Here is a 26,595-nt window from a genome sequence, read left to right as displayed (position 1 = left end):
CGGAGCAGAATCGCCTTCTGGACAAATGTTCTTTCAACTTAGGGAACAGGTGGTAGTCACTGGGTGCCAAGTCCGGACTATAGCGTGGGTGGGTGATGAAGTTCCAACCGCCGATCTTTATGCATGTTTTCCTCAACCTTCGCGACTGTCTCGTCGGAAATTGATGGTCTCCTGCGCGAACTTTGCACTTGGCGGTAGCATTCAACGGGAGCTCCATTTTCAAGGGCTGCCAAGCCAAGATTGAGCATCCCAGCGAAGCCGCACATGCTTGTTTGGGAGTGGAGGAAGCACCAAACCAATCACAACAGTGTGGCCAACAGCCGTACGAACAGTTTCTCTACGTCCCCACCGCTTTGGAGACCTTACTTTTGGGATTGCCCTCGTATATGCTTCTTTGTACAAAGTCTTTTTTTCTGTTGCTACTTGAACATTGTATTCTTTAGTTTTGTTGAATGTTGTTTTAGGTGGTACTAGCCAACCCGTGGCGTAGCATATGCCGCATAATTATGTATTGATGGGTGAACACTTCTTGAAAGACACAGTTGTCCAAATGGGGTTGGTTTTGAGGATACGACTGTAGGTGAATGAAAAGATGTAACTCTGGAAAGGGCAACATACAATACAGCGTTTTACATGCTGCATACAGCAATTCACATCGAAGTATAGACACAGCTAAGACCATGGAATACCCCTCGCAAACTGTTTTACACGCTGCATACAGCGATTCACATCCGTGACAAACATGCCTCTTCTTAGAAAGTCCTGCCGCGTCCACCCTCGTTCTCGAAGCATACACACCGCCTGGTCATGTGCCCGCTTGCAAGAGAAACTCACGGAGACCCGCCCACCAACTCTAAGACCATGGCGTGTAAAACAGTTTGCGATGGTGGACGCGGTCGTGCGTCATAACCGAAAAGAATACAGTGGAACCTTGGTTCACGACCATAATTCGTTCCAAAACTCTGGTCATAAACCGATTTGGTCATGAACCGAAGCAATTTCTCCCATAGGATTGTATGTAAATACAATTAATCAGTTCCAGACTGTACGAACTGTATGTAAATATATATTTTAAGTTTTTAAGCACAAATATAGTTAATTAAACCATAGAATGCACAGCGTAATAGTAAACTAAATGTAAAAACATTGAATAATACTGAGAAAACCTTGAACAACAGGGAAAACTAACATTGCAATAGTTTGCGCTATAGTGCTACCAACCGCTGGTTAAAAACACTTTTTTTTAATGAGTTTTAAGCACAGGGAAAAAAATGAACATTTGAAAAAATCTGTAATTTAATAAACCACCAAGAAAAGTAACATTGCAACAATGCACACTACGAACCGATCGCTGTAAACAGAAGTGAAAACAAAATCAAGCCCAGTGCATTCTTTAACTGCCTTCCTACCTTATGAGTCCAGCCCCTTCTCTCTCGAGCTGCCTGTGTGTGCGCGTCTGTCTCTCTCGCGCTGCATGTGTGTGTGCGTGTCTCTCTCTCGCGCTGCCTGTGTGTGTGCGCGCGTCTGTCTCTCTCTGGCACTGCCTGTGTGTGTGCGCGTCTCTCTCACGCGCTGCCTGTGTGTGTGCCTCTGTCTCTCTCTGGCACTGCCTGTGTGTGTGCGCGGCTCTCTCTCTCGCTGCCTGTGTGTGTGCGCGGCTCTCTCTCTCGCTGCCTGTGTGTGTGCACGGCTCTCTTTTGCTGCCTGTGTGTGTGCGCGTCTCTCTCTCTCGCACTGCCTGTGTGTGTGTGCGGCTCTCTCTCTCGCGCTGCCTGTGTGTGTGCGCGGCTCTCTCTCTCGCACTGCCTGTGTGTGTGCGCGGCTCTCTCTCTCACGCTGCCTGTGTGTGTGCCTCTGTCTCTCTCTGGCTCTGCCTGTGTGTGTGTGCGGCTCTCTCTCTCGGGCTGTCTGTGTGTGTGCGCGTCTGTCTCTCTCTGGCGCTGCCTGTGTGTGTGCCTCTGTCTCTCTCTGGCGCTGCCTGTGTGTGTGCCTCTGTCTCTCTCTGGCGCTGCCTGTGTGTGTGCCTCTGTCTCTCTCTGGCGCTGCCTGTGTGTGTGCCTCTGTCTCTCTCTGGCGCTGCCTGTGTGTGTGCGCGGCTCTCTCTCTCGCGCTGCCTGTGTGTGTGCGTCTGTCTCTCTCTGGCACTGCCTGTGTGTGTGCGCGACTCTCTCTCTCGCGCTGCCTGTGTGTGTGCGCGGCTCTCTCTCTCGCGCTGCCTGTGTGTGTGCGCGGCTCTCTCTCTCAGACTGCCTGTGTGCCTCTGTCTCTCTCTGGCACTGCCTGTGTGTGTGCGCGGCTCTCTCTCTCGCGCTGCCTGTGTGTGTGTCTCTGTCTCTTTCTCGAGCTGCCTGTGTGTGTGCATGTCTCTCTCTCGCGCTGCCTATGTGTGTGCGTGTCTCTCTCTCGCGCTGCCTGTGTGTGTGCGGGTCTCTCTCGGGCTGCCTGTGTGTGTGCACATCTGTCTCTCTCTGGCACTGCCTGTGTGTGTGTGCGCGTGTCTCTCTCTTGCGCTGCCTGTGTGTGTGCCTCTGTCTCTCTCTGGCGCTGCCTGTGTGTGTGCGCGGCTCTCTCGCTACCTGTGTGTGTGCCTGGCTCTCTCTCGCGCTGCCTGTGTGTGTGCGCGGCTCTCTCTCTTGGGCTGCCTGTGTGTGTGCGTCTGTCTCTCTCTGGCGCTGCCTGTGTGTGTGCGCGACTCTCTCTCTGGCGCTGCCTGTGTGTGTGCCTCTGTCTCTCTCTGGCGCTGCCTGTGTGTGTGCGCGCGGCTCTCTCTCGCGCTGCCTCTGTGTGAACCGAGGTTCCACTGAGGTTGACTAATGAAAAGTCAACGTGGCTCAGATGTGCATGCGGATTCTAGCAGAGACGAACGTGAATGACGCCCGGTGTTGTGAGTTGCTGCGTCCGAGTTGGTGGGCGTGGCTCTGCGAGTTGTCGTGGTATCCAATGGTCTTAGAGTTGGTGGGCGTGGCTGTCTTGCGTGCTTTCCATGGGTGACTACTTGTCGGCGGCTTAGTGAATTATATACGGTGGGCGTGGCTGTCTTGCGTGCTTTCCATGGGTGCCTACTTGTCGGTGCGTGCTTTCCATGGGTGGCTACTTGTCGGCGGCTTAGTGAATTATATATATAGATATTAATAATACTGTACATATTTGGAATTAGTATATAGTGCAGTGGGTTGGTAAATTGAAGTGTGCAGCAGGAGCCAACTCTAGACAGGAAACCATATAAAATCTTCTCTCTCAGCTTCACTAGCTCCCTGTTAACAGCAGAATACAATACAAAATACTTAAAATGCTCTTAACATTTAAAGCTCTCCACCACCTCGCTCCCCCGTACCTCACTGATCTCCTCCGGAATTACACTCCCGCTCGCTCACTCAGATCCTCATCTGCAGCTCTACTTTCTGTACCACACATCAATCTCGGTTCTATGGGAGTTCGAGCGTCTCTCATAGTGCTTCTCAACTCTGGAATTCTCTTCCCTCTCATATACATCAGCTCGATTCAAAAACACATTTTAAAACTGCCCTCAAAACTTATCTTTTCAAGCTGGCATACCAATTGTGAATTCTACACTGTTACTCCCTGTTATCTTTGTTTGTTTGCTAATTATTGCTTTGTGATTTATCATTCTTTTGTTTTTATTTTACTAATGTTGGTTAATTTTATTGTAAGGTGACCTTGAGTGCTAAAAAAGGCACCTATTAAACAAAATTTATTATTATTATTATTATTAAAATGATTGTTTTGTGCCTTACGCGAGTTAGTATTTTTCCTTAGTATTATAACTTTTTTCTTACAGCTTGCTTTGGTGCAACTCTATTTTTTGATCCGGGGGCTTAAGATGTTCAAAAATGAAAGCTGCTGAAAAAGGCTAGTTTTTTTGTATGTGAAGTGTGGATTGATCCTAAGGGAAGCTTTAACTCATAAAGTTTATAGTGTTGAAGTGTTAATGGCTTAATGTTAAGGATTAGGGACTGTTGATAGCTGGCCTTAATTTAATTGTGTTACATATTTGCACTTCTTTGCCTTTTGCTGCAGTGCTTTGATACTTTTCAGCAACTACAGTAACTGTGCAATGGTGTAGTGTACAAGTAAAAAAAAAAAAAAAAAAAATCTTCATACCTGTATGATTGCAAACACTCATTCACTTATTTAAATAATTTGTGGCAATCAATATTTTGCATTATTAAATGTAAACTGAAAATGTTTTAAAAGTACATAACAGTCTTTGTTTTATAATAACATTTGTAATTAAGTATAATCCTAAAATTGATGTACAAAGCATTTAAAGCACTATGAGTAATAAGTTTTTGATTTGTAGAGGTAATGAAATAAAGAGGTAAGCAAAAAGCAAAATATGGAAAGTAACTATCTGGAACATATGTAGGGTATGCAGAACCAAGCTGATAGATAGGCATTTCAGATATCCTTTTTATAAAATGTGCCTATTTAATATAAAGCACAATAATGGCTCTCTTTGGAATTGAGTATGAAGGATGACGGTTTAACAACTTATTTAGAGAGCAGGAAAGGTCCTTTTATATAAAGTCCATTTGTCAAACGCTCCTGTTTTTGCTCAAGGCCAAACTCCAATAAAGAAAGGGTGAAGTGGGTAGGTAATAGATGACAGCATTGTCAGTAGTAAGGTTATAGAGACCCCCAGTTTTGACATTTACATTGATATCATTTGAAGAACTGGTCTACTTTGTTGATAAGCCTTTATCTCTCTTTTGAGTCTGTTTTTTTGTTTCATAAAGAGGTTGTTGATAGGCAAGATATTTCTTTCTCATATAGTTTTCTGTTGCTAAAGGGAGATGTGATCCAATACTGGAGCATTTTACTAGTTTTACTAGTATTTACTCTGAGGCTAGGGATCTGCACTGGCAATCGGAAGGTTGCCAGTTCGAATCCTGTAAATTCCAAAAGAGACGCTGCTCTGTTGGGCCCTTGAGCAAGGCCCTTAACCTGCAATTGGTGAGCGCTTTGAGTAGTGAGAAAAGCGCTATATACAGTAAATGCAAAGAATTATTATTAATTTATTTAAGCATTATGTGGGTAATTTCACAATAGATATTTTGTGTGCACTTCATGAATATTTTTTGTAAGCATCACAATTGGATGTAGAGTGAAGTAATAAATTACATGTGATAATACTCAGATATTTACTGTTAACATCTGACATACAGACCAGACATTTTGCTTACTTAATTTAAAACTGCAAATGCTTTTAGGAATAAAAATATTGAAGCAGCATTTTCTACGTATTTAAATACATTTTTTCATTTTATTCAGGTACAGTTTCTGTTTAATGTAAAATTAAAACCTTGCCAAAGTATATTATACAGTACAAATTGTGATAGGTTAGCATTACCACATGCCATGTTTTTACTGTGACAGAAAACATCATAATGACAGTAAAAAATGAAAACTGTAAAAGCTGTGTAATCACATTATTCATTGACGAGTTCCACAATTTTTTAAAAATGTACTACACTTTGTAGTTAGATGGCACGATTTTGTCCTTAAAAGAGCATAGTGTAATGTATGATAAATGATAAGTTTTAAAACATTTTAGTAAGTCTTACAAAATAAAAGAAAAATCTGTTTATGTGCTGTAAATGGCTATCTACCATGTGAATATATCTTTTTTTGTTATGAAAGGTACCCTCATTCATTAATATACACTCCCATTATTGACATGCATTAAGTCTTCGTATATATTTAAATTCACCACTGTCTACAGTCTTTTCCTCCACATAGTCTTAAAGAAAGGAAAAGATTGTGAGTGTCATCTGCAGTATTTCCATAATGCATAAAAAGTAAGATCTTAAATTACCGAACTATATATACTGTATGTTTACAAACTAAAAGATTTTTATAGTGATATACTGATATAGTCTTCAAAAATTGTTTTCAGCTTGATTTTTTTTTTATTTTTTTTTTTTTATTGATTAATCACATTTTTCTTCACTCGTGAGAATTTTTAAACATGATTTGTTGTACTACAAGTTGTCTTTATGGTTGTTGTGTTTAAAAACAACTAGTCAGTACAGTACTGCCACTATGGACATTCCTTGTTAGCTAGCTGTATGTGAATTTGTGAAAGGTTAATAAAACTGAAATTAAGGTTGAAGTTTTCAAGAAAATTAAAAGAGTAAAGTTAAAATAGATAAGATGGAAGGAGTGAATAATATCCTGATCATCCTCCTGTATTATGTAACTTACATTAAAATGTAAAAATAAGTTGTTTGGGTTATACAGAAATATAGTTGAAAAGAAGAGTGGTCACAAATGAAAAGTAGAAGATGTGATAAAGTATGTTGATCATGACAATAGTGTGCAAGATCAGTAAAATAATGTGGCACTTAGATCGTAAGGATCACAGGTATGGAAAGTGAAAGGCTTTAGGTAAATACAAAATATCTTATATAGTTGGCAAAATCAGAAAGCTTCTAGACCTCACTGTAAGCTGTTTAACTAATAAAAAGAGAGATTCATTAAACAAGAGCAAATTACAAAACGAGAGTCAGTTGCACGGTATGTCAACATGAGTAGGATATTATATGTTAACATTATAAATAAGGTAGTCACTGATTACTTACCTGATTTGTTATGCTTTTTTGCAGTATGGAATTTCATATAGTATTAGTTTATATTGTGTATAAATTCATGGTATATTTTCACAGTAAAAATAACCTGTTGAGGCTATGTAATGGGTATCAATGTATACCTAAGTAGAGAATGTTCAAACAAGCACCTGGTTGATTTGGTGATTTAGGTATTTTACCTAGTAAATAGGACTCATTGTTAGCCTGTACCTTACATTCAGATCTTTGTTTTATGTTCTCATATGTTGTCTACCATCCCTATAAATGGACCATCTCATCTACCTCTCAGCAGCCGGCAGTTACTTCATTAACACTCAGCAGTGGGTGTTTCTTGAAAGATTCTTCTCTTTTAGCAACTGACATGTAGTTTCTACAGCCACTAAGCACTTTAAGATAATCCTTTCTGTTTCTTGTTAGCAGGCACTTCACTGCAAAATTCACAGAATGCACAAACATTACTATACCCAGCATTAAGTGATAGCTGTCAATAAATTATGAAAGTATACTCCAAATGAAAATTATCGGAAACTATACATTTCTGTGTATGCATTGAATAAGAAAGAGAGGAATCAAATATGACACCAAGATACTAGGAGAAGATGATCTGATGACATCACCTCCAGGGGTGATTGAGAAGGAGATCATGTTCTTAAGCTGAGCTTTAGTGCCAATTAGGATGACTTTTGGTTTTTCTGCTCCAAAGTTGTAATTATAGTATATCAAATTTGTATTAAATATTATTTTGCAATCCATTCTGAATGTTCACACATTATATTTGATTAAGTGTTCTGTTTAAAACAAGTGCCTAATTTCATTAGATTTATCCAAATTGATGTTTGGCCGATTAAGGAACTGAGTTTACATTCTTGTAGGTCAGTACTATGTCTTATTTTTTTGTAATAATGTTACATTTTTTTATAGACACAGACAAATGAGTTATTTCATTTGAGGAGGTATCCAAAAGAATTTAAATGAACTATAAACTGTAAATCATTTGTTATTTTCCAAATATTAGTTTGATTTCAATATGTCATCAAAATTTGTGTCTTACGAATGAATGCTATTAAGACTGTTTACCTTGCTTTCTTTTAAATGGACAAGTTTTTCAAAGAAATTTGAAATATCTGAACTAGTTTTTAGAATTGAATCAGTAATGAAGTGACACCCTTTGAGTAAAACACTGAAATCAGAAAGGTTGAACTGTGGCTAAGTATGGAGGGAATTTTTTAAGCACTGCTCTTCCAATTCATCATTGTACTTTATCCTTCTTATTGTAAGCAGTTTTTGGGTGAGGATTAACTTTATTATTTTCAATGTCTTGGATCAGTTGCAGACCTCAAAGTGAAGTGAGTTTATGTGAACTTGTTAGACATACAAGGGTCTTTTTGATCTGTTAGTCAACTTTATATTCATGTAATTTTTTAAATATGATTACAACTTTGGAACAGAAAAACCAAAGTCATGTTAATTGGCATGTGAGAGGAAACTGGAGTACCTAAAGAAACAGGCACATGTTTAATAAAATGTTTCTTTTGTAGTAGGTGTTTTCTCGTGACTGAATGCATCACCTTTCTATAATCCACATTTGGTGTAGTATTATCCATCAATTCAGAATAATGAGGATTATGGAAGAGAGATGAAAAAGAGAGTGCAGGCAGGGTGGAATGGGTGGAGAAGAGTGTCAGGAGTAATTTGTGACAGACGGGTATCAGCAAGAGTGAAAGGGAAGGTCTACAGGACGGTAGTGAGACCAGCTATGTTACATGGGTTGGAGACGGTGGCACTGACCAGAAAGCAGGAGACAGAGCTGGAGGTGGCAGAGTTAAAGATGTTAAGATTTGCATTGGGTGTGATAAGGATGGATTGGATTAGAAATGAGTACATTAGAGGGTCAGCTCAAGTTGGACGGTTGGGAGACAAATTCAGAGAGGCGAGATTGCGTTGGTTTGGACATGTGCAGAGGAGAGATGCTGAGTATATTGGGAGAAGGATGCTAAAGATAGAGCTGCCAGGCAAGAGAAAAAGAGGAAGGCCTAAGAGAAGGTTTGTGGATGTGGTGAGCGAAGACATGCAGGTGATGGGTGTAACAGAATAAGATGCAGAGGACAGAAAGATATGAAAGAAGATGATCCGCTGTGGCAACCCCTAACAGGAGCAGCCGAAAGAAGAAGATTATCCATATTATCTCTAGGATGTCTTTTGTATTAACTTAAAAACTGTAAAAAGCAAAGGAAAATCAGTTTTTGCACTAATGTGCCTAAATTAGAACATAGATCTTTTAATATAAAGGTAAGCTGTTAATTGGGGCTTTTTCAACAAGGTCTTATTAAGAGTATTTTATGTAAAGATGAAGGTTTATTAAAATCCCACTTTTGCAATGCTCTAGACCATTTTTTTGGGGGGAGGAAAGGGCCCATTACTTGTTGCAATGTTATATCAATAGTTTTAAAATTACATAATTATTTGAATCTTCTACTGGTACTTTCAACATGAACTGATGCTTCTGCCTAACTGTAGGTTTGTTGTGATGTGAGAAGCTAGATGCTAAAATGATCCATTTTCTTTCGTCACTCCTGAAGAATTCATTGCTGCTTTTATTACTGAAGTTCCTGACCTAGTTTGTCTTGTCATTAGTTCATATCCATAAAAGGACAAAGTAGTTTCAGTGTAAGAGGCAGACAAAATAGTACAGCAACTTTAACTCAAGAATTGCTGAAGTACTCTCTTTTAAGAACCTCTTACTACATGTTCATGCTGAGATATATGTTGAAATAAACAAAGCTAATGTGAGTTTCAGTACATTTTATGAGGTTCTGTTTCTGCTTACTTTAGCTTAAAATAATGCTACTATAATGTTACGTCCATATTTCAAAGTGCTGAATATTTAATGAAAAGTAAAATTGTAATGTACAAATCAATTGAAATAACTTAGAACCTGTACCTCAGCAGAACTTTATAAAACTACAAAAGACCTTTTATATATGTTCCTATATAATCATTTAGAGAATGACCAGTAAAACTGAATTTATACTTTCTCAGACTAGCCAGCTGCAGTGATTTTAATGTATTGTTTTAAGAAGAAAAAAGATTAAAAAAAAGTGAAAAAAAAAATCCTTCTTAGAATGCTCTATATTGCTTTAGATTTGTTTCCTCTGTTGATGTTTGACAATCTTTTGAGATCTGTCATGCCACTGGACTTGCCCCTGACCAAAACGGATGTTCGCCTTGTGTTTGGTACTTTTGATTAACATCAGTGCTCCAGGTCTGGCCCTTGATTCTTTATAAAAGGGGCTGCTTCAACAATAAATAAAATACAATTTTTCTCAAAGGCCTTTATCTGCACAGCACAGTACACTGCCACTGCCACTACTGACCTGTAGTTAGAATGGAAATTGACTTAGGTAATGACCCAAAAAGAAAAAGTGAAAAGAAGGTGACATGCCACACTGCCCTAAAGAAATATCCACTTCTGAGATTTTAATATAACATCTGAAGAAGTATTGTTTAAAATTGTGTTCCTCTTTAAAATCAAGACATTCATTTTGTAGGTATCTCAGTTATTAGACTCCAGACTCTACCAATGCTGTAAATGTTACAAGTACTGTATTACTTTTTTACCTCAAGTGCTTTTGTGTAATAACTTAATGTTCCCCCCTTTTTTCCCAAACTCTGTGCACATTTTTGATGAAATAACAAGCTGAATTGTTACTCTTGTATTGCAGATTCTGATGGTGATCACTTGTTCTCTGCGGGACGAACATTAGGCACAGGTACAGGCCTCCTTTCCCAAGTAAAAAAAAAAAAAAACCCAAACCTTCCAAATTATTCAGACCCTCTTGTGATGTTGGATGGATATTTCTTGCAGTAATTAGAATTAGTCCTATAGAACAAAGAAAGTAAGAAAATAGCATATTTTAAGATAAATTAGAATCTTATAAGCCATCAGTGATCAGTATTATGCAGATTCATAGTAATAATTCAAGTATTCACTAGATTTAAATAATTTTAATCATTCAGGGCATTTACTAGGACAGCATTCCCAGCTCAGTTCTTCTTATTTCTTCAGAATCCTGTCTTCCAGAACGTTTAGTAGCATAGATCATTAATGTAGAACAATACTTTGCAATGAAAATTAATTACAAATTTTCTAAATTAAGCGATTTAATTGAAAAAAATGGAGAAATACACATTGACTCATCCTTACTCAGTTATTATTTTTGTAATACAAATGAATGACAAATGCACATTGTGCCCTGGACCAGTGCTCCATTTTTTATTAATGCTGTTAAAGAAGATACAGGAAAGAAGAGCTTCTTGGGGAACATGAATACTATTCCAAGTGCTTGTACTATAGCAACCAGTTGGAGAATTTAGTTGTAACTTCTGTAAAATGATTTCACAAAGTTGGTGAAAACCAAGATCTCTAAACCTATTTCTATATACAAACTAAAAACAAAAAAGCAAACAAATAAAGTCTGTTCACTTAAATTGTAAAATTCAGACACATTGTACTGGAAGAGATGTAAGACTCTTCTAAAGTTATTGCAGGATTATAGACACCTGGAGCCTATCTCAGCAGCAGCACTGGGCACATATTAGGATACAGTCTGGCACAGAACACCAGTCTAACCCTGACATGAAGTTAAAAAAAAAAAAAAAAACAATAATGCCAACCATACAGTGCTACTTTCATTTTCATTAACACCTTTTCTTGTTCTCTGATTATTACAGTTTATGTGGCTTAATATATTGGAAATGACAAAGGCATTTTTGCCTCCAAATCAGAACTAAATTTTCTAACATATTGTAGGTTTAAAATGAAGTAGGAAAAGACATTTGAAGAAAGTTTTTCACTGATGCATAAAAACACAAAGGAAAGCTTATTTCATTATTCATATTCTTATTTTTTATACAGCACTGATGACTGGAAATGCCTTAAGTTATAGTAATTCTGTTAGTGAAAAACATATTGCTTAGAAAACCGCCAACTGCAAACTTTTAATATTTCCAAACCTTAAATTAAAATATTGAAAAAAATCAGGTTAATATGCTAATTGTATAATTTTAATATCAAAATTAGTCGAGTTTCCTGTTGTATTAGCCTTTAATTTCAAATATTAAAAGCCTTCACTTCCAACATCCCAATGAGTGTCTTGAAACTGCAAAGCTGGCCTGGCAAACCTGTCTGTTAAAACTTGTATCTTCCTTTTTATTACCCTCAGTCATTTTTTCCTTTTTCCTTTCTTTACTCTTTAATATTTTAATGTCCAATGCACATTTTAAAAGCTTTGCTTTCCTTTTTTATTAAGCAATATTTTAATATTCTTAGTTAAAAGTTCAGTTATCCTAAGCGATCCTTCATATTTGTGCTATTAAATGTACTTTGTACTTAACACGTCAATTAATCCTTTAGGTACATAAACATGGAAATTGTTGAAGTTACATAAAGTGATTATTATTGTTTTTAATCATCTGATTTTATTTTTCTGTGACACTGGTTGTGAAATTCCTTATTTCATATCTCTTATTGTACTATACAGGGGTACTGAACACCAGTCTTGGAGGTCTGCAGCGGCTGCAGGTTTTTGTTTTAACCAAACTTTTAATTAGAACCCATTTATTTCCTACTAAAGTAATAGTTTTTTTGGATTAGTTTTAGTTAACTTATTTGTTCTAATTCAGAACCCTTAATTGCCTATTTTAGTTTTTAACAGCTACATTAATATTTAAATAGTAGCCTGTTTTCTTAACCAGCCTTCAGTTAATAATGAGGTGCAAATAACAAAGGAACTACCAGCTCTCCAGCTAATGTGTTTCCATTTAAACCTGTGTATATGCATCATGACGTGTCTGTGTTAATACAATGCTTTAAAATAAATGAGAGAAAAGGGAAGGACCAAGGCGTACAAATCTGTTCCAGACCACAAACATGGATAATGTTCTCAGAAAATGAAAATTCTACAATGTGATAAAGATTTGTCTTGAAAGAATTAAAAAACTAACAAGCCATATCATAAAGTACCAAATTTCACTGTCTGCTAGGCTTGGCTTCTAATTACAAAACTTGTTGGAATGAAAACATTTAGCCACTCCAGGACCGGAGTTGAGTACCCCTGTACTTTTCTATATGATTTTTTCCATTTTATGATGGTACAATATGGAAATTCAGAAAAATATTCTTTTGAGCTTCCAGTTAGTAAATAATATAAAATAGACGTGGTTGAATGCTGTTAAGAGCTTGAGGACTTAATTTAGAATTTGACTCTTCAGCTCTCTGGAAGTACTACAACTCAGCACAATTGTTTATCGGTGGAATTGTGTAGCTGTGAAGGCATTTTTGGCTGTGATTAACATGATTTTATTTATTTGGCCTTATGATTTATATAATAGTTTCAGTTTAGACAAATGTTAGAAATACAGACTGTATACGTTTAAATGTATTCAGTGTTTCAAACAAGAGAATTTCAAACCTGGACACTGAACTTTTAAACATATGACTCAGATTTTTTTTTTTTCTTTTTAAACCTAATACCTTTTTTCCTTCCTTTTATTCCTTGCTTTGCTTGAGCTTGGGCTTTGCTAAGACTAAAATAATTGTAACAGCAATGGATATTCATTGAATGCTTAAAAGGAAATGCTCACTTATTAATAAAACAATATTTGGCATTTATTTTAATTTTTGTATTTTTTGTATGATATTCAATGGCTTTTTCTGTTAAAATATTTTTATCAATTTTCAGAGTTTTGTTAAATATTTTTGATTCCCTATATTTTTAAAAGACCTTATTGAACCAAATAAAAGAGCTTGTATTATAAACAGCAAAAAAAACAAAACTACTGCACAAATTTGAAAGATGCATTTCAAAATTATCAGGAATACTTTTTCTGAAAGCTCTCTCTTGATTTATTTAAAAAAAAAAACAGTAAAGAATTGAAAAGTTGGATGAGTTGTCATTTATAGTATATCATATCTTCATGCATTCCTTGGCTTTACCTGTAAATAATAGCCTGCTGAAGCCTTGAAGTAATGGTGGCATCATAGACAGGGATATAGCTAATGGAGTGGAGGGAATAACATTTTTTCCTGGTTATAGTTTGGTCTCTGAGAGGAAGGGCATACTGTAGGTGCCCAAAGCCACTCATATTCATGGGAAGTCCTCCTCTTTTTGTCAGTGAAATTTTGAAGGGGTAATCTCCATTGATGTTACCTATGTCATCAATAACTGGATTTTTTTTTTCCTGTAAAAAGTAGAACTGGACTTTTAGCCACTCCACATATAGGTGTGGAGGTGCCATGAGCTCTTCCTTGCCTTTTCAATTTTAACTGTGAATACTAAGAGGCACCCCAAGATTTACACTTAGCAGTAGTGTTAACTCAAGGATTCTATATGGAATGGTCTATTCAATTACAAATTCAGTTGGGTCAGATTTTCAAACCAACAAATTTAGCTGGGACAGACATCTTCAGCGCCAGATAAGCAGCAGGTAATGATAAATTTTAAATCAACACAAATGAATGTATTAAAAAGCAAGTAATGTTTATTCAGTTTTTTTTTTTTTGTTCTTTATTTCGCCTTATACAATTTCTTATATTAGGAATTTGTTATTTTTTGCAAACCCCTTGGGGTCAGAGCACAGTGTCAGCCATTATACAGCGCCCCTGCAGCAATTTAAGGTTAAGGGCCTTGCATCAAGGGCCCAGCAGAATAGCATCTCTTTTGGCAGTGACGGGGATTTGAACCAGCAACCTTCGGGATACAAGCACAGATCCTTAGCCTCAGAGCCACCACTCCGCCCTTTCAAATTTGGTCATATATAACATAGGCACATCAAAAAGTGAATTAATAAAAACAAATAAAAAGCTATAACTGAACAGAATCTGGGGTAGCAACAATATTTTTTTCCACTTTTGAAATAAATAAAACAAACATTTTGGTCATTATTGTCAGATCTGACCTAGGCCCTTGAGCAAGGCCCCTAACCTGAAATTGCTCCATCCTGGGTATGACGTTAACCTGCACCTAGCTCTGCAAGAAGGTCCTCCAACTGTTAGGGAGAACTCAGGGACTGATAACAGGATTGGCACTCCAGCCATTTTGTTATATATACTGTATATATATTAAAAAAAAGCAAGCTCACAATGTTCCATCCCATTCAAATTAATGCAGTGCTGAGGTTTCACCTCACCTGCTGCGCTTGGGCCCTAATTCGGGATCCTGAGGTGGTTTGTCATGTGGTGGGTGCAGCAACATGCTATATCAGTGCATGCTCCTGACCTAGGCACATCTCAGAGTGCTTAAAAACAAAATAATGCACAGTATTAGCAATAACATTTGTTTCCCTTTTGAAATAAAATAAACATTTTGCTCACATCTGACCCAGGCACATCTCAAAGAGCATAAAATCAAAAAAGAGTACAGTATTAGCAATAGTATTTGTTTACCTTTTGATATAAAATAAATATTTAGGTCATATATGATCCAGGCACATCACAAAGTGTATTAAATAGAATAAAAAAGAACTATCTAAAAAAAGAACTATCAGTGTACAAACCCATAACAAGTGACAACAGTGATTAACATACATGAATACAACAACTACTGCACATGGAGGGAACGCATCACCACATGTGTGATTAGCAGTGCCTTTTTTGTAAACAAAAAGGTGGTGGTACACATGCGTGGCATTTGAATCAAGTTTGAGGTACTGTGAAGGTATATACAGTAGGGGCAAAGAGTCCTAGTGCTAATAATAATAATTATTTACCTTTTATATAGATAGTACTTTACTCATTACTCAAAGCACTTTACAAACTCCATGCAGGGAGGACCTGGGATATAAACCTATGATCTCCTTGATTGCAAGGCAGGCGGCACTTCCATTACGCCACTGGTGTAGGCGTACTATTCATGTATTTGATAGTTTAAAATTACAGTCACAGAATTTCCAAAATCAAAGAATATTAACCGCAGGTTAATAACGAGCTCTGCATTCTTCGTAGAAGTTATGAGGCCCAGAAAGCAATCGGTGCTTAATTTGATTGAGATTAAAAGAAAATTTCTAACTTTTTGTATGTTTTCATCAAATGCAGTCTTTCTAATTCGTTCTTTGCTTTGAGTGTCAGTGGCTGATCATCATCCTAGTAACAGCCATGAATCCCCAGGATCAAAACATGTGAATAGGCTGGCAATGTGGTATTTTCACCAAAGGCAGTTCAGATTATTTTTTAGTAAGAACATCAATAGACTCTTTAAAAATATTTGGTGAATAGAGCTTACATAAAACATTAAATTCAAAGCCCTTTTGTTAATTATTTAATAAAATATAAACTTAAACAATAATTTTTAACAGAGGACTACTTGCTTTGCTGGTTTTATGAAATGAATATTAAGAATCAACATTAACAGAACAGACCCAGTATAACAAATTGAGCCAAAGAAAATATTTTAACGAAATAATAAACATAGTAGTAGGTGGTCTGCCTATCTGCTACTGTAATGTTCGGCACATTAGTCATACTTTTAAATACAGTAAAGCTAAGAAATTGAATAATGCAAAAAATACCCATAAAAGCAGTGCATATGTAAAACGCACATTTAATATAAGATTTTTCTGCTTCTTGTATTGAGATGTCTCCAGCATTTGCTGTTTCATTCTTTTTGAAACTATTGTTTTTTTTTTCCACAGTTGTCTCAACATTAAAAAAGATGTCTATAAATGCATCAAAATGTAATCTTTATACAAACTTAGTTGTTTAAATCTAAAAGAGATAAAATTATATTTATTTTACTTTGCATAAATATCTTGGAATGCCTCCTTAATATGCTAAACTTTGTTTTGTAGTAGTCTTCTAAATCCTGTGGCAAGAACAAGTCATACAAACGTTGGACAGTTAAAAATGATTATGTTAGCAGCATTTTTGGTAGGTAGACATAATATCTTCTATGGCAGAAAGAGCAAATACAAGAAAGTGCCAATTGGTGGCAGAAATAGCAAAGGCAAGAAAGTGCCTGTTGGTGTCAGGCCATGCATCTTTTGATGCATGATTTGCCAAACTCCTTCTTCCTCTCTTTAAAAAAAGATACCACTTTCTTCAGAGGTGTTTCTGGTTCCCTGATCTGCTCTTGTCTCTGCTCAGGAATCCGATCTGTGGTATTGCCGGCTAAACAACACTTGTCAGCCGGAGGTCTCCGGATTACAAAGAAGGTCTCTCATCCTGGTGAGCCATAAAAGAAAAATGGGACAGTCTCTGAGGTGCAATTTCTGCGGGTGCCTGGACTGTTATAATTCTTAATCCTGGACCAAAACAATAACACAATAATTCTCATGTGTTTTATTTTTACAGAGATAATCTTAGTAATTATCGGGCTACAGGTACAGGGTAATTGCATCTGCTATAATAACAGTCCATGATGGCAGTGGTCAAAATAATACATGGTAATGTGCTTCAAAATATGATGAAAGTGAATGCAACTTTGATCAGAAGAAAGTTGGTTCATTTTAATATGTAGACATTTTAATGTTTTAATACAATGAAAGTGCAGTAATTGCTTAACTGGTTTGTAGGCTAGGGATGTGAACTGTTACCTTTTCCGTGGCAATTTGTTTTATCAGGGTTAACTATACAAATTCAAAATTTAAGATTACAAATGATTTCATGATTGAAATATAGCCTTTTGAAAAGGTTAGATGATTCAATGGCAATACATTAAGCTGCAGCATCACAAGGCACTTGACTAACAACAGTTATATAAATAGAAAGGTAAGAAATTTCTAGTCAATATAAGAAAACATGAACTAGGTGTAATTTGACACTATGAAGTAGCAAGGTAGGAAAGCTGGAAATAGTATAACTAGCACACAAAAGTCCAATTTAGTATACTTATTTAAAACATACATGGGAAATGCAATGCTTTTATATATGATTTAAATGTAATAATTGACAGAAGTAGTGCAATTCAGAGAAGAGGAACAACAAAGCATAAATAAATGTGTATTCTCCAGTAGAGTCTTTAGAACAGTCAGATAGCGGTTTTCATATGGTGTTTGGTGTCTTGACAGGTCAGTCTGAGTTGAGCACTGTGCCTGATGTGAAATGTTCCTTAACTGTTTTTTTAACTTTCATTTCACAGTCAGTGTTTTACAGCTTATTTTACTCTGACCACATTTTCTTCCTTCTTCAGTTGCTGCAGTTTTACTCCATCATGATTTGGCCAAAAAATGTTGTTTGGTTTAAAACAGCAAAGAATTGTGAAGTCTGTACATTGAATATTCGCCCTGAAAAACAATGGTATTAGAAGGCCAGCCTGATATATCGGTGTTTACCTATTAAATAGGTAGTTTAAGCCCAATGTGTTGTTGGTGTAAATCAGTTCAGTGCATTGTCATAATTGGTAGTCACTCAAAACAAGTATGACACCCATGTTTTTTCATGTGTTCTTAAATGACTGAAGTGCCCACTTCTTAGTATATCAAGTTATTGAATGAAAATATAAGCAAATGTTAGTCAAGCATATTTGTGGGGAATGAAAGTTTAAAAAGAAGGTAACTAACATCTGTAGATTACTCATTATAGCTCTGTTTTATATAGTGCATCCGGAAAGTATTCACAGCGCATCACTTTCTCCACATTTTGTTATGTTACAGCCTTATTCCAAAATGTATTAAATTCATTTTTTTCCTCAGAATTCTACACACAACACCCCATAATGACAACGTGAAAAAGTTTACTTGAGGTTTTTGCAAATTTATTAAAAATAAAAAAAAAAACTGAGAAATCACATGTACATAAGTATTCACAGCCTTTGCGCAATACTTTGTCGATGCACCTTTGGCAGCAATTACAGCCTCAAGTCTTTTTGAATGTGATGCCACAAGCTTGGCACACCTATCCTTGGCCAGTTTCACCCATTCCTCTTTGCAGCACCTCTCAAGCTCCTTCAGGTTGGATGGGAAGCGTCGGTGCACAGCCATTTTAAGATCTCTCCAGAGATGTTCAATCGGATTCAAGTCTGGGCTCTGGCTGGGCCACTCAAGGACATTCACAGAGTTGTCCTGAAGCCACTGTTTTGATATCTTGGCTGTGTGCTTAGGGTTGTTGTCCTGCTGAAAGATGAACTGTCGCCCCAGTCTGAGGTCAAGAGCGCTCTGGAGCAGGTTTTCATCCAGGATGTCTCTGTACATTGCTGCAGTCATCTTTCCCTTTATCCTGACTAGTCTCCCAGTCCCTGCCGCTGAAAAACATCCCCACAGCATGATGCTGCCACCACCATGCTTCACTGTAGGGATGATATTGTCCTGGTGATGAGCGGTTCCTGGTTTCCTCCAAATGTGACACCTGGCATTCACACTAAAGAGTTCAATCTTTGTCTCATCAGACCAGAGAATTTTCTTTCTCATGGTCTGAGAGTCCTTCAGGTGCCTTTTGGCAAACTCCAGGCGGGCTGCCATGTGCCTTATAGTAAGGAGTGGCTTCCGTCTGGCCACTCTACCATACAGGCCTGATTGGTGGATTGCTGCAGAGATGGTTGTCCTTCTGGAAGGTTCTCCTCTCTCCACAGAGGACCTCTGGAGCTCTGACAGAGTGACCATCAGGTTCTTGGTCACCTCCCTGACTAAGGCCCTTCTCCCCCGATCGCTCAGTTTAGATGGCCGGCCAGCTCTAGGAAGAGTCCTGGTGGTTTCGAACTTCTTACACTTACAGATGATGGAGGCCAATGTGCTCATTGGGACCTTCAAAGCAGCAGAAATTTTTCTGTAACCTTCCCCAGATTTGTTCCCCGAGACAATCCTGTCTCGGAGGTCTACAGACAATTCCTTTGACTTCATGCTTGGTTTGTGCTCTGACATGAACTGTCAAATGTAGGACCTTATATAGACAGGTGTGTGCCTTTCCAAATCATGTCCAATCAACTGAATTTACCACAGGTGGACTCCAATTAAGCTGCAGAAACATCTCAAGGATGATCAGGAGAAATAGGATGCACCTGAGCTCAATTTTGAGCTTCATGGCAAAGGCTGTGAATACTTATGTACATGTGTTTTCTCAATTTTTTTTATTTTTAATAAATCTGCAAAAACCTCAAGTAAACTTTTTTCACGTTGTCATTATGGGGTGTTGTGTGTAGAATTCTGAGGAAAAAATGGAATTTAATCCATTTTGGAATAAGGCTGAAACATAACAAAATGTGGAAAAAGTGATGCGCTGTGAATACTTTCCGGGTGCACTGTATATTTTGTTTTCCAAAGGTACATACTATTTTCAGAGAGTATTTTGTGGACAATTTTATTTGGGGTTCTGTTTCAAGTTTGTTTTTTCTCTAGTATCCTTGAGTAATGATTTTAAAATAGCATGGAAGCAGACGCAGATCATTAACAAATTCATATGGTATCTCTTAGAAGAATTTCATTTTAAATTATTGCAATTGTGAATCTTCTGCTTTATTTAACTGTGCTATAGATCAGGGGTAGGCAACGTCGGTCCTGGAGTGCCACAGTATGTGCAGGTTTTTGTTCCAACCCAGTTCCTTAACGAGAACTCAATTATTGCTGATGAAGCACATATTGCTTAAGTGACATTTTAATGCTTCATTTTAGTGGTCTCGCTTGTTAAGGTTCTCCAACCTTAATTGCTTATTTCAATCTTAAACTGCTGCATTCAGTGTTTTAATTGCTCCTTATTAGCAATAAGATGTAAAAGACAAAGCAGCCAGCAGTTCTCCAGCTAGCTTTTTTCCAATTACATCTGTGTGTGTTCATCATGCACGGTTTGATTTAATAAAACACTTAATAGAAAAATGTGACAGACTGAAAATGATCTGTTTTAGGCTTCAAATCATTTGGATGATATCCTTGGAAAGGAAAAAAATCTACGATATAAAAGCCTTACATTGCACAGACTAACAAGCCATAAAATTAAATAAGGTCTGAGATTGGCAATGATTGGTTTCTAATTAAGCAATTGGGTTGAATGAAAACCTGTAGCCACTGCGGCTCACCAGGACCGACATTGCCTACCCCTGTTTTACATCTTATTGCTAATAAGGAGCAATTAAAACACTGAATGCAGCAGTTTAAGATTGAAATAAGCAATTAAGGTTGGAGAACCTTAACAAGCGAGACCACTAAAATGAAGCATTAAAATGTCACTTAAGCAATATGTGCTTCATCAGCAATAATTGAGTTCTCGTTAAGGAACTGGGTTGGAACAAAAACCTGCACATACTGTGGCACTCCAGGACCGACGTTGCCTACCCCTGCTATAGATGACACTGTAGTTATTAGCACTGCTACTGGAGAACATCAGTTATTTTTGACTATTGCAAGACAAGGCAGGATATTATTAATTAGATGAATCTTAAAAGTAGTTCTTAGACTGTAAATCACTCAGAAACAACAATGCAATTATTTTTACAATCCACACTCTTGGATACATCAGGCATGTAGCCCCAGCTATTAAGAAAAGTTTTAAATTTCTTTCACTTGAAAAAATTTCGTATGTTAGGCAATTGTTGACCTAACATTGTCCCAAGTGTGGGTGTGTGCATGAAAAATTCATATTCCTTATAGCTTTTGTTTCTCCCTTGTGTCTGATGCTGATGGAAAAGCCTGCAATAGAATGCATTGGGTGTAGAAAATATGTAGACATATGGACTTTTGTCAGGTCCCTTACTGTTTATGCATTAGACAACGTGCTTTTATTTTCATCAACTGTTACTTTTGTTTTCATACATTGAAGTGTATTAGTCTAAGAATGGCTTGACTCAGACTTTTTGAAAGTACAACTTCTGACTATCTAACGTTGTTTTTCATATCTTATCTCATATCTGTTCTTGTTGGTAAATATATGACTGCTTACAATTCTTATCTTGGCAAAATACATAGAAATAGTTAAACATCAAAACACCAATTGAATGTCCAGATTTATTTCATAAGCTGCAAACGTAACAAAATAAATGCAGATCTAGTTACACAGACAATGCAATGACTTGAGTCAAAAACATGCATGAGTCAATGTAACCTATTATCTATTCAATAGTAAAATGGCTTTAAAATTATATCCTTTAAGCTTATTAGGTGCTCAGTGGTAGTGATTTCCTAGCTGTTTCTTTATCCCCTTGATTTTATTCAGTATTACCACCATTTTTTTTTTTTTAAATACAGTAATTATTTGGTGCATACCTGTAGAAGTATTCAACTTTTGTATTCTTGTTCAGCCATGTGCTGTGTTTTATCAAAGTTATTCAAAGTAAATTAGTAATACTTTTTGAAAAAGACTTTAAATAGATCTTGAGCTGTCATTTAAATTATTAAGAAATATACATCTCCAATTTAATTGTATCCATATGGAATGGAAGTAACTTTTATAAATGAAAAAATAAAAAAAAACTTTATTTGTATCTCTGAAAATAATATGCAACTGAGTTATACTGAGATGTGTATCCAGAATAATGGTAAGCCAGTAAACTTTTACTTATCTATATTAATATTGATTAATTGCTGTGCTGTTGCCTGGCAACTGCTGCCATAAGGCTTTTTTCTTGATGAGTTGTCGAATAGGTATACTGTAACAGATTTGAAGTTTGTGTAAATGTTTAGCCCATATCTTATGTTTATTTATAAGAGCATCAGACCAATAATTTTATTTAACTGCGGTTCAATTATATCCTTAAAATATATCCTGGTTGGTGTTACTAACCTGCCTGTACTACAGTGACTAATGAGGAAGCTTCACATATGATCCAGTAAGTTCTTGTTGCAACATGAATAAACAATGAAAGATCTGGTAGCCAACTTACTGTTGTCATCTTTGTCAGAAATATGTATTAATCTAAAGACAATATTAATACAATTATATATAATGAAGGAAAAACTTTGTGCTGAAATTGTTTTGCTCTTATTATTCTTTTTTAGGAAGTGCAGATTCTCGATAGCGACAAAGGGAGAATTAAGTTTTGTTTCTTTAAATAGAGAAGTGCTCCTTAAGTTGACATCTGAATGCAGCTTCAAGCAATCAACATAAACTAGTTAAAAGTAATGGTTATATACTGACTTACTCACAAAAAAAAAACAAAAAACACTATTTCCTGTTTAGTTAAAAAAGTGAAATATGGCACAGTGGTACATTAAGGCAGTAGGTATCACCTAAGAAGGGGCATTCTGATTAATCCTTATTTAGGGGTAAATAGGAAATAGAAAAAAATGAAATACCTCAAAATCTCAAAAATGCCTTGATGGATTTGACTAAGTTTGGTGATGTTATAAAAGAAAGAAAATTAGCCTTTGCATGTTTTTCTGTTTGTCAATATTTATTAATATTATGCTAATTTATGTGCTCTGCGCTACATTGAGATTGTGTTTTATGCACATGAAGGGTGCTGCAGAAGTGAGTAACCAAAATATGGTGGATGGACCACTGAAGTGTCCTTGAAATAGAAGGAAAAAAATTCGGCAAAGCACAAGGAAGAATTGAAGCTTAATGATTAACAAGAGCTGTTTTTTCTGTTGACTACTGGCATTCATTGTAATTACCCATTCTGCTCCATATATCTCCAGTCCATGGTCATTGCGCTGAAAACCAACCATCACAACCCCAATCTTCTATCCCTGTGCTGCAAACTCCAATGGAGAAATGTCAGTTTTAATAGTGGCGCTTGACTTTGTAATGGGGATACCACAGAAATTGTGTTGCGACACCTGAAGCTACTACACCGCGCTTCTCGCTGTTCACGTTAATACATCAGTGTAACATAGAGTACCGCCACTTATGTATATCTGCTTCAAGCACTGGTTTGCATATACATTCACATCTGCAGACTTTAAAGGGGGACCACATACAACTGGGATGAGACCCAAATGGTGAGTGAATGGTGTAAACAAATGCAAATCGCAAACATCAAATAATGATAATATATGCTGAAATTTCACATTATTTTTACTGATTACCCATTTCCATTTAAAATAATACACTTTTCATATAAAACTGTGTTTTGCAATGACCATCAACAAAAGCTAAATCTCAAGGAAAAGCAGAAAAAAAGCAGGAATTGATCTAATGCAGGAATGTTTTACTGGTGGACAATTGTGCATAGCATGTTCAAGAGCAAGCAGACCAGTGACCAGTTGTTATAATTATTACTTAATATTTTTCTGATGCCTTTGTCTAAGGTGACTTACAACATTTGAGATACAATTGGTTACATTTTTGTTTTTCCAATTGAATCACAGACAGTTGAAGTGACTTGCTCATGGTCACACAGTGTCAGTAGCAGGATTTGAATCTACAACCTCAGGGTTTGAAGTCCTAAGATCAAAGCTTTAAACACTACACCACACTGCCTGACATTACTATTGTATACAGAAAAGCACTTAGTTACATACTACGTCTGCTTCACACAATTAACTGACGGCACTATAACTGACACCCACTGTCGTACGAAATTTCCTTGGCGAATTTGGGTAACCAAGCTAGTATTCAATATAGACAGAAAAAGTACTTTTGTTGTATGTATGTTGGCAAGGCAGTCTGTTAAGACACTAATGCATATTTGATTGTATTTTAAGCCAAATTGATAGAGAGTGAAACATTTTATAGTCACTGTACTTTGGGATTGTTTATATTGTAGATTTGAGAAATATTTAGAGTCACTAATGATAACTTTTATTGTTTTCCTGTTTATCATTACATTTCACTTATTTTGTTTCAACAAAACTGTATTTTCTTTTCTCTTTCTCCAGTGTATGACAAACAGGGTTTTCTGGTGAAACTGGATGGAAAACTGTAAGTCAACTTTGATTACATTTTGTTATTATGGGATTTGTCTTAAACTTGATGTCTAAGTTTTAGTTATGAATATTAGGTTTGGGATTGTTGTTTTGGTCCTTAAAGAATAGAGGAGTGAATGTAGGGCATTTGTCTTCATTAAACATTTAGTGTTATTCCAAATTATTTTTTGTAAATAGAATTTTCATAGTTAAGTCAAATTTAATACTTAATACAGCATAAGAGTGATTAATGTTTTGATTGTTTAGTACATTTTTTGCATCAAGTCTTCAATAGCTAAATATCCTTTTTGGCTTCTTCAAATGTTTTGTGTGCATCAGTCTGGTAAGAATGGCTTGTTGAATAGCATAATTATGTTTCTTAGTTGTGGGGAAAAATATTGATCCTATTATATTTAACATTACCATTTGATGTCTGTTTGAGTGATGTAATAGTTTCACAGTGGAGACATCCATCTTCTGATTTTTAGATAGGTGGAAATGTGGACAGATCAGTGTAACATTATTTTTTCCCTTTCAGAGTTAGGGTTAGGGTTTTCATAACTGATTTGTCTAAAAGCAGAATTCTGATGATGTATCTATTTGTTTCTTCCTTCAGATTAATTGCACTTGTGGTTTTACATTTAAGTTGTTTTTTTTCTGTTGCATTTTTCAATACACTTTTCTAAAATTTTCGTAATGTATTAGTGTTGTGTATTTCTTACATTCTTTCAGTGATTCCCATTTGTTTTTCCTTTCCAATGATTGCTTTATATCAAATACCCCAGCACATGACAATGAACAATCTATAGATCCCTATTTTGTAAAATCCTGACTGATAAAATGTACTTGTAGTGTTTTAGACCCGCTTCATTTTTGCTTTTTATGTGCAATTATTGTATAAAAAAATTGTATAAAATGGTGCTAGGTTTCTTGCATGCATCTTATTATGAAGCATTTTATTAAAACTGAAAATTATTTTAATAAGTTGGTAACTTTTCCTTTTATGCTTTTAGTCCACTGGAGCTAACTTACAAATATGGAAACCTCAGTGAAGGAGCCTGCAAGCCTGGTTATGCGGCAGCTAAGATGATGTCAATATATCCTAGGTATTTTTTTTTCTTTATTTTGCCATAAATGTGCTTACTTTTGATATTCAGGGAGGCAACAACATTTTTTTCTCTATTTCACAGACACAACAATTGCATAAAATATGGTGTGCTACTTAGTCACATTTCTTGAAGAGTCTATTATTTTATTTTTTATTTGTATTTTTTTAGATCAATTTAGAGTTAAACATATGTAATGTTATTCTATTTTATTTGAAAATGAGTGCCTGGATAATTGTTTGATCGACCACACATAATCAATAAATGCAAGTCAGAAATCACTATATACAGCTATTCCTTTATTTTTTTGTTTTTATATAAATAATTCTGCAATCCTTTGCAAGAGTGCCATGTTTCCAGCCTGAAAAAGATCCATGGGTTTTGTTTATGATTACTAGGGGGCTCCGCCTCCTGCTCGCTTCGCTCGCCAACCCCTGTGTTTGGTTAATCCATCCATCCATCCATCCATTATTCAACCCGCTATATCCTAACTACAGGATCACGGGGGTCTGCTGGAGCCAATCCCAGCCAACACAGGGTGCAAGGCAGGAAACAAATCCCGGGCAGGGTGCCAACCCACCGCTGGGCGTGCACTCACACACACACCAAGCACACAGTAGGGACAATTTAGAATCGCCAATCCACCCAACCTGCATGTCTTTGGACTATGGGAAGAAGCACCCAGAGGAAAGCCACGCAGACACAGGGAGAACATGCATACTCCATGCAGGGAGGACCCGGGAAGCGAACCCAGGTCTCCTAACTGCGAGGCAGCAGCGCGACCCACTGCGCCACCGTGCCGCTGTTTGGTTAATCGGATATACAATTTTAAAAGCTTTTTTTTTCTTTGGAATTGTTTCAATTTCATTAGTTGCACTTTTACTTTAAAGGTTTATTAAAAACAATGTTTGGAATTACCTTTTCTTCAAGATTGCATAGAATTTTTAATCCGTTTTTGGAGACATATTGTGACAACGCAACGTATTATCGCCCGTGAGTGAATATTGTTTCTGTTTCTCTAATAAATAATCCAACTTTTTCTAATGGTTGTCCCTGTGATTTGTTAATTGTCATAGCAAAAGCTATTCACGGTAAACTGTAAACATTTTAATACGACT

At 36.6% G+C, this 26,595-nt stretch overlaps 1 protein-coding gene across 1 annotated transcript in view; it reads left to right on the top strand.

Annotated features, from left to right (window-relative positions):
• Positions 1-26,595, top strand: part of st3gal3a (ST3 beta-galactoside alpha-2,3-sialyltransferase 3a) — a 249,979-nt gene that overhangs the window by 75,335 nt on the left and 148,049 nt on the right. Inside the window, 3 exon segments of the mRNA XM_051933244.1 lie at positions 10,331-10,378; positions 24,345-24,387; positions 25,385-25,477. Coding sequence (XP_051789204.1) covers positions 10,331-10,378; positions 24,345-24,387; positions 25,385-25,477 — 184 coding nt within the window.

This window comes from Erpetoichthys calabaricus, chromosome 10, assembly GCF_900747795.2.
Source record: "Erpetoichthys calabaricus chromosome 10, fErpCal1.3, whole genome shotgun sequence".
NCBI classification, from domain to species: Eukaryota; Metazoa; Chordata; class Cladistia; order Polypteriformes; family Polypteridae; genus Erpetoichthys; species Erpetoichthys calabaricus.
The sequence above is the reverse complement of the archived record's forward strand: the minus strand, read 5'-3'. Positions and strand labels throughout refer to the sequence as shown.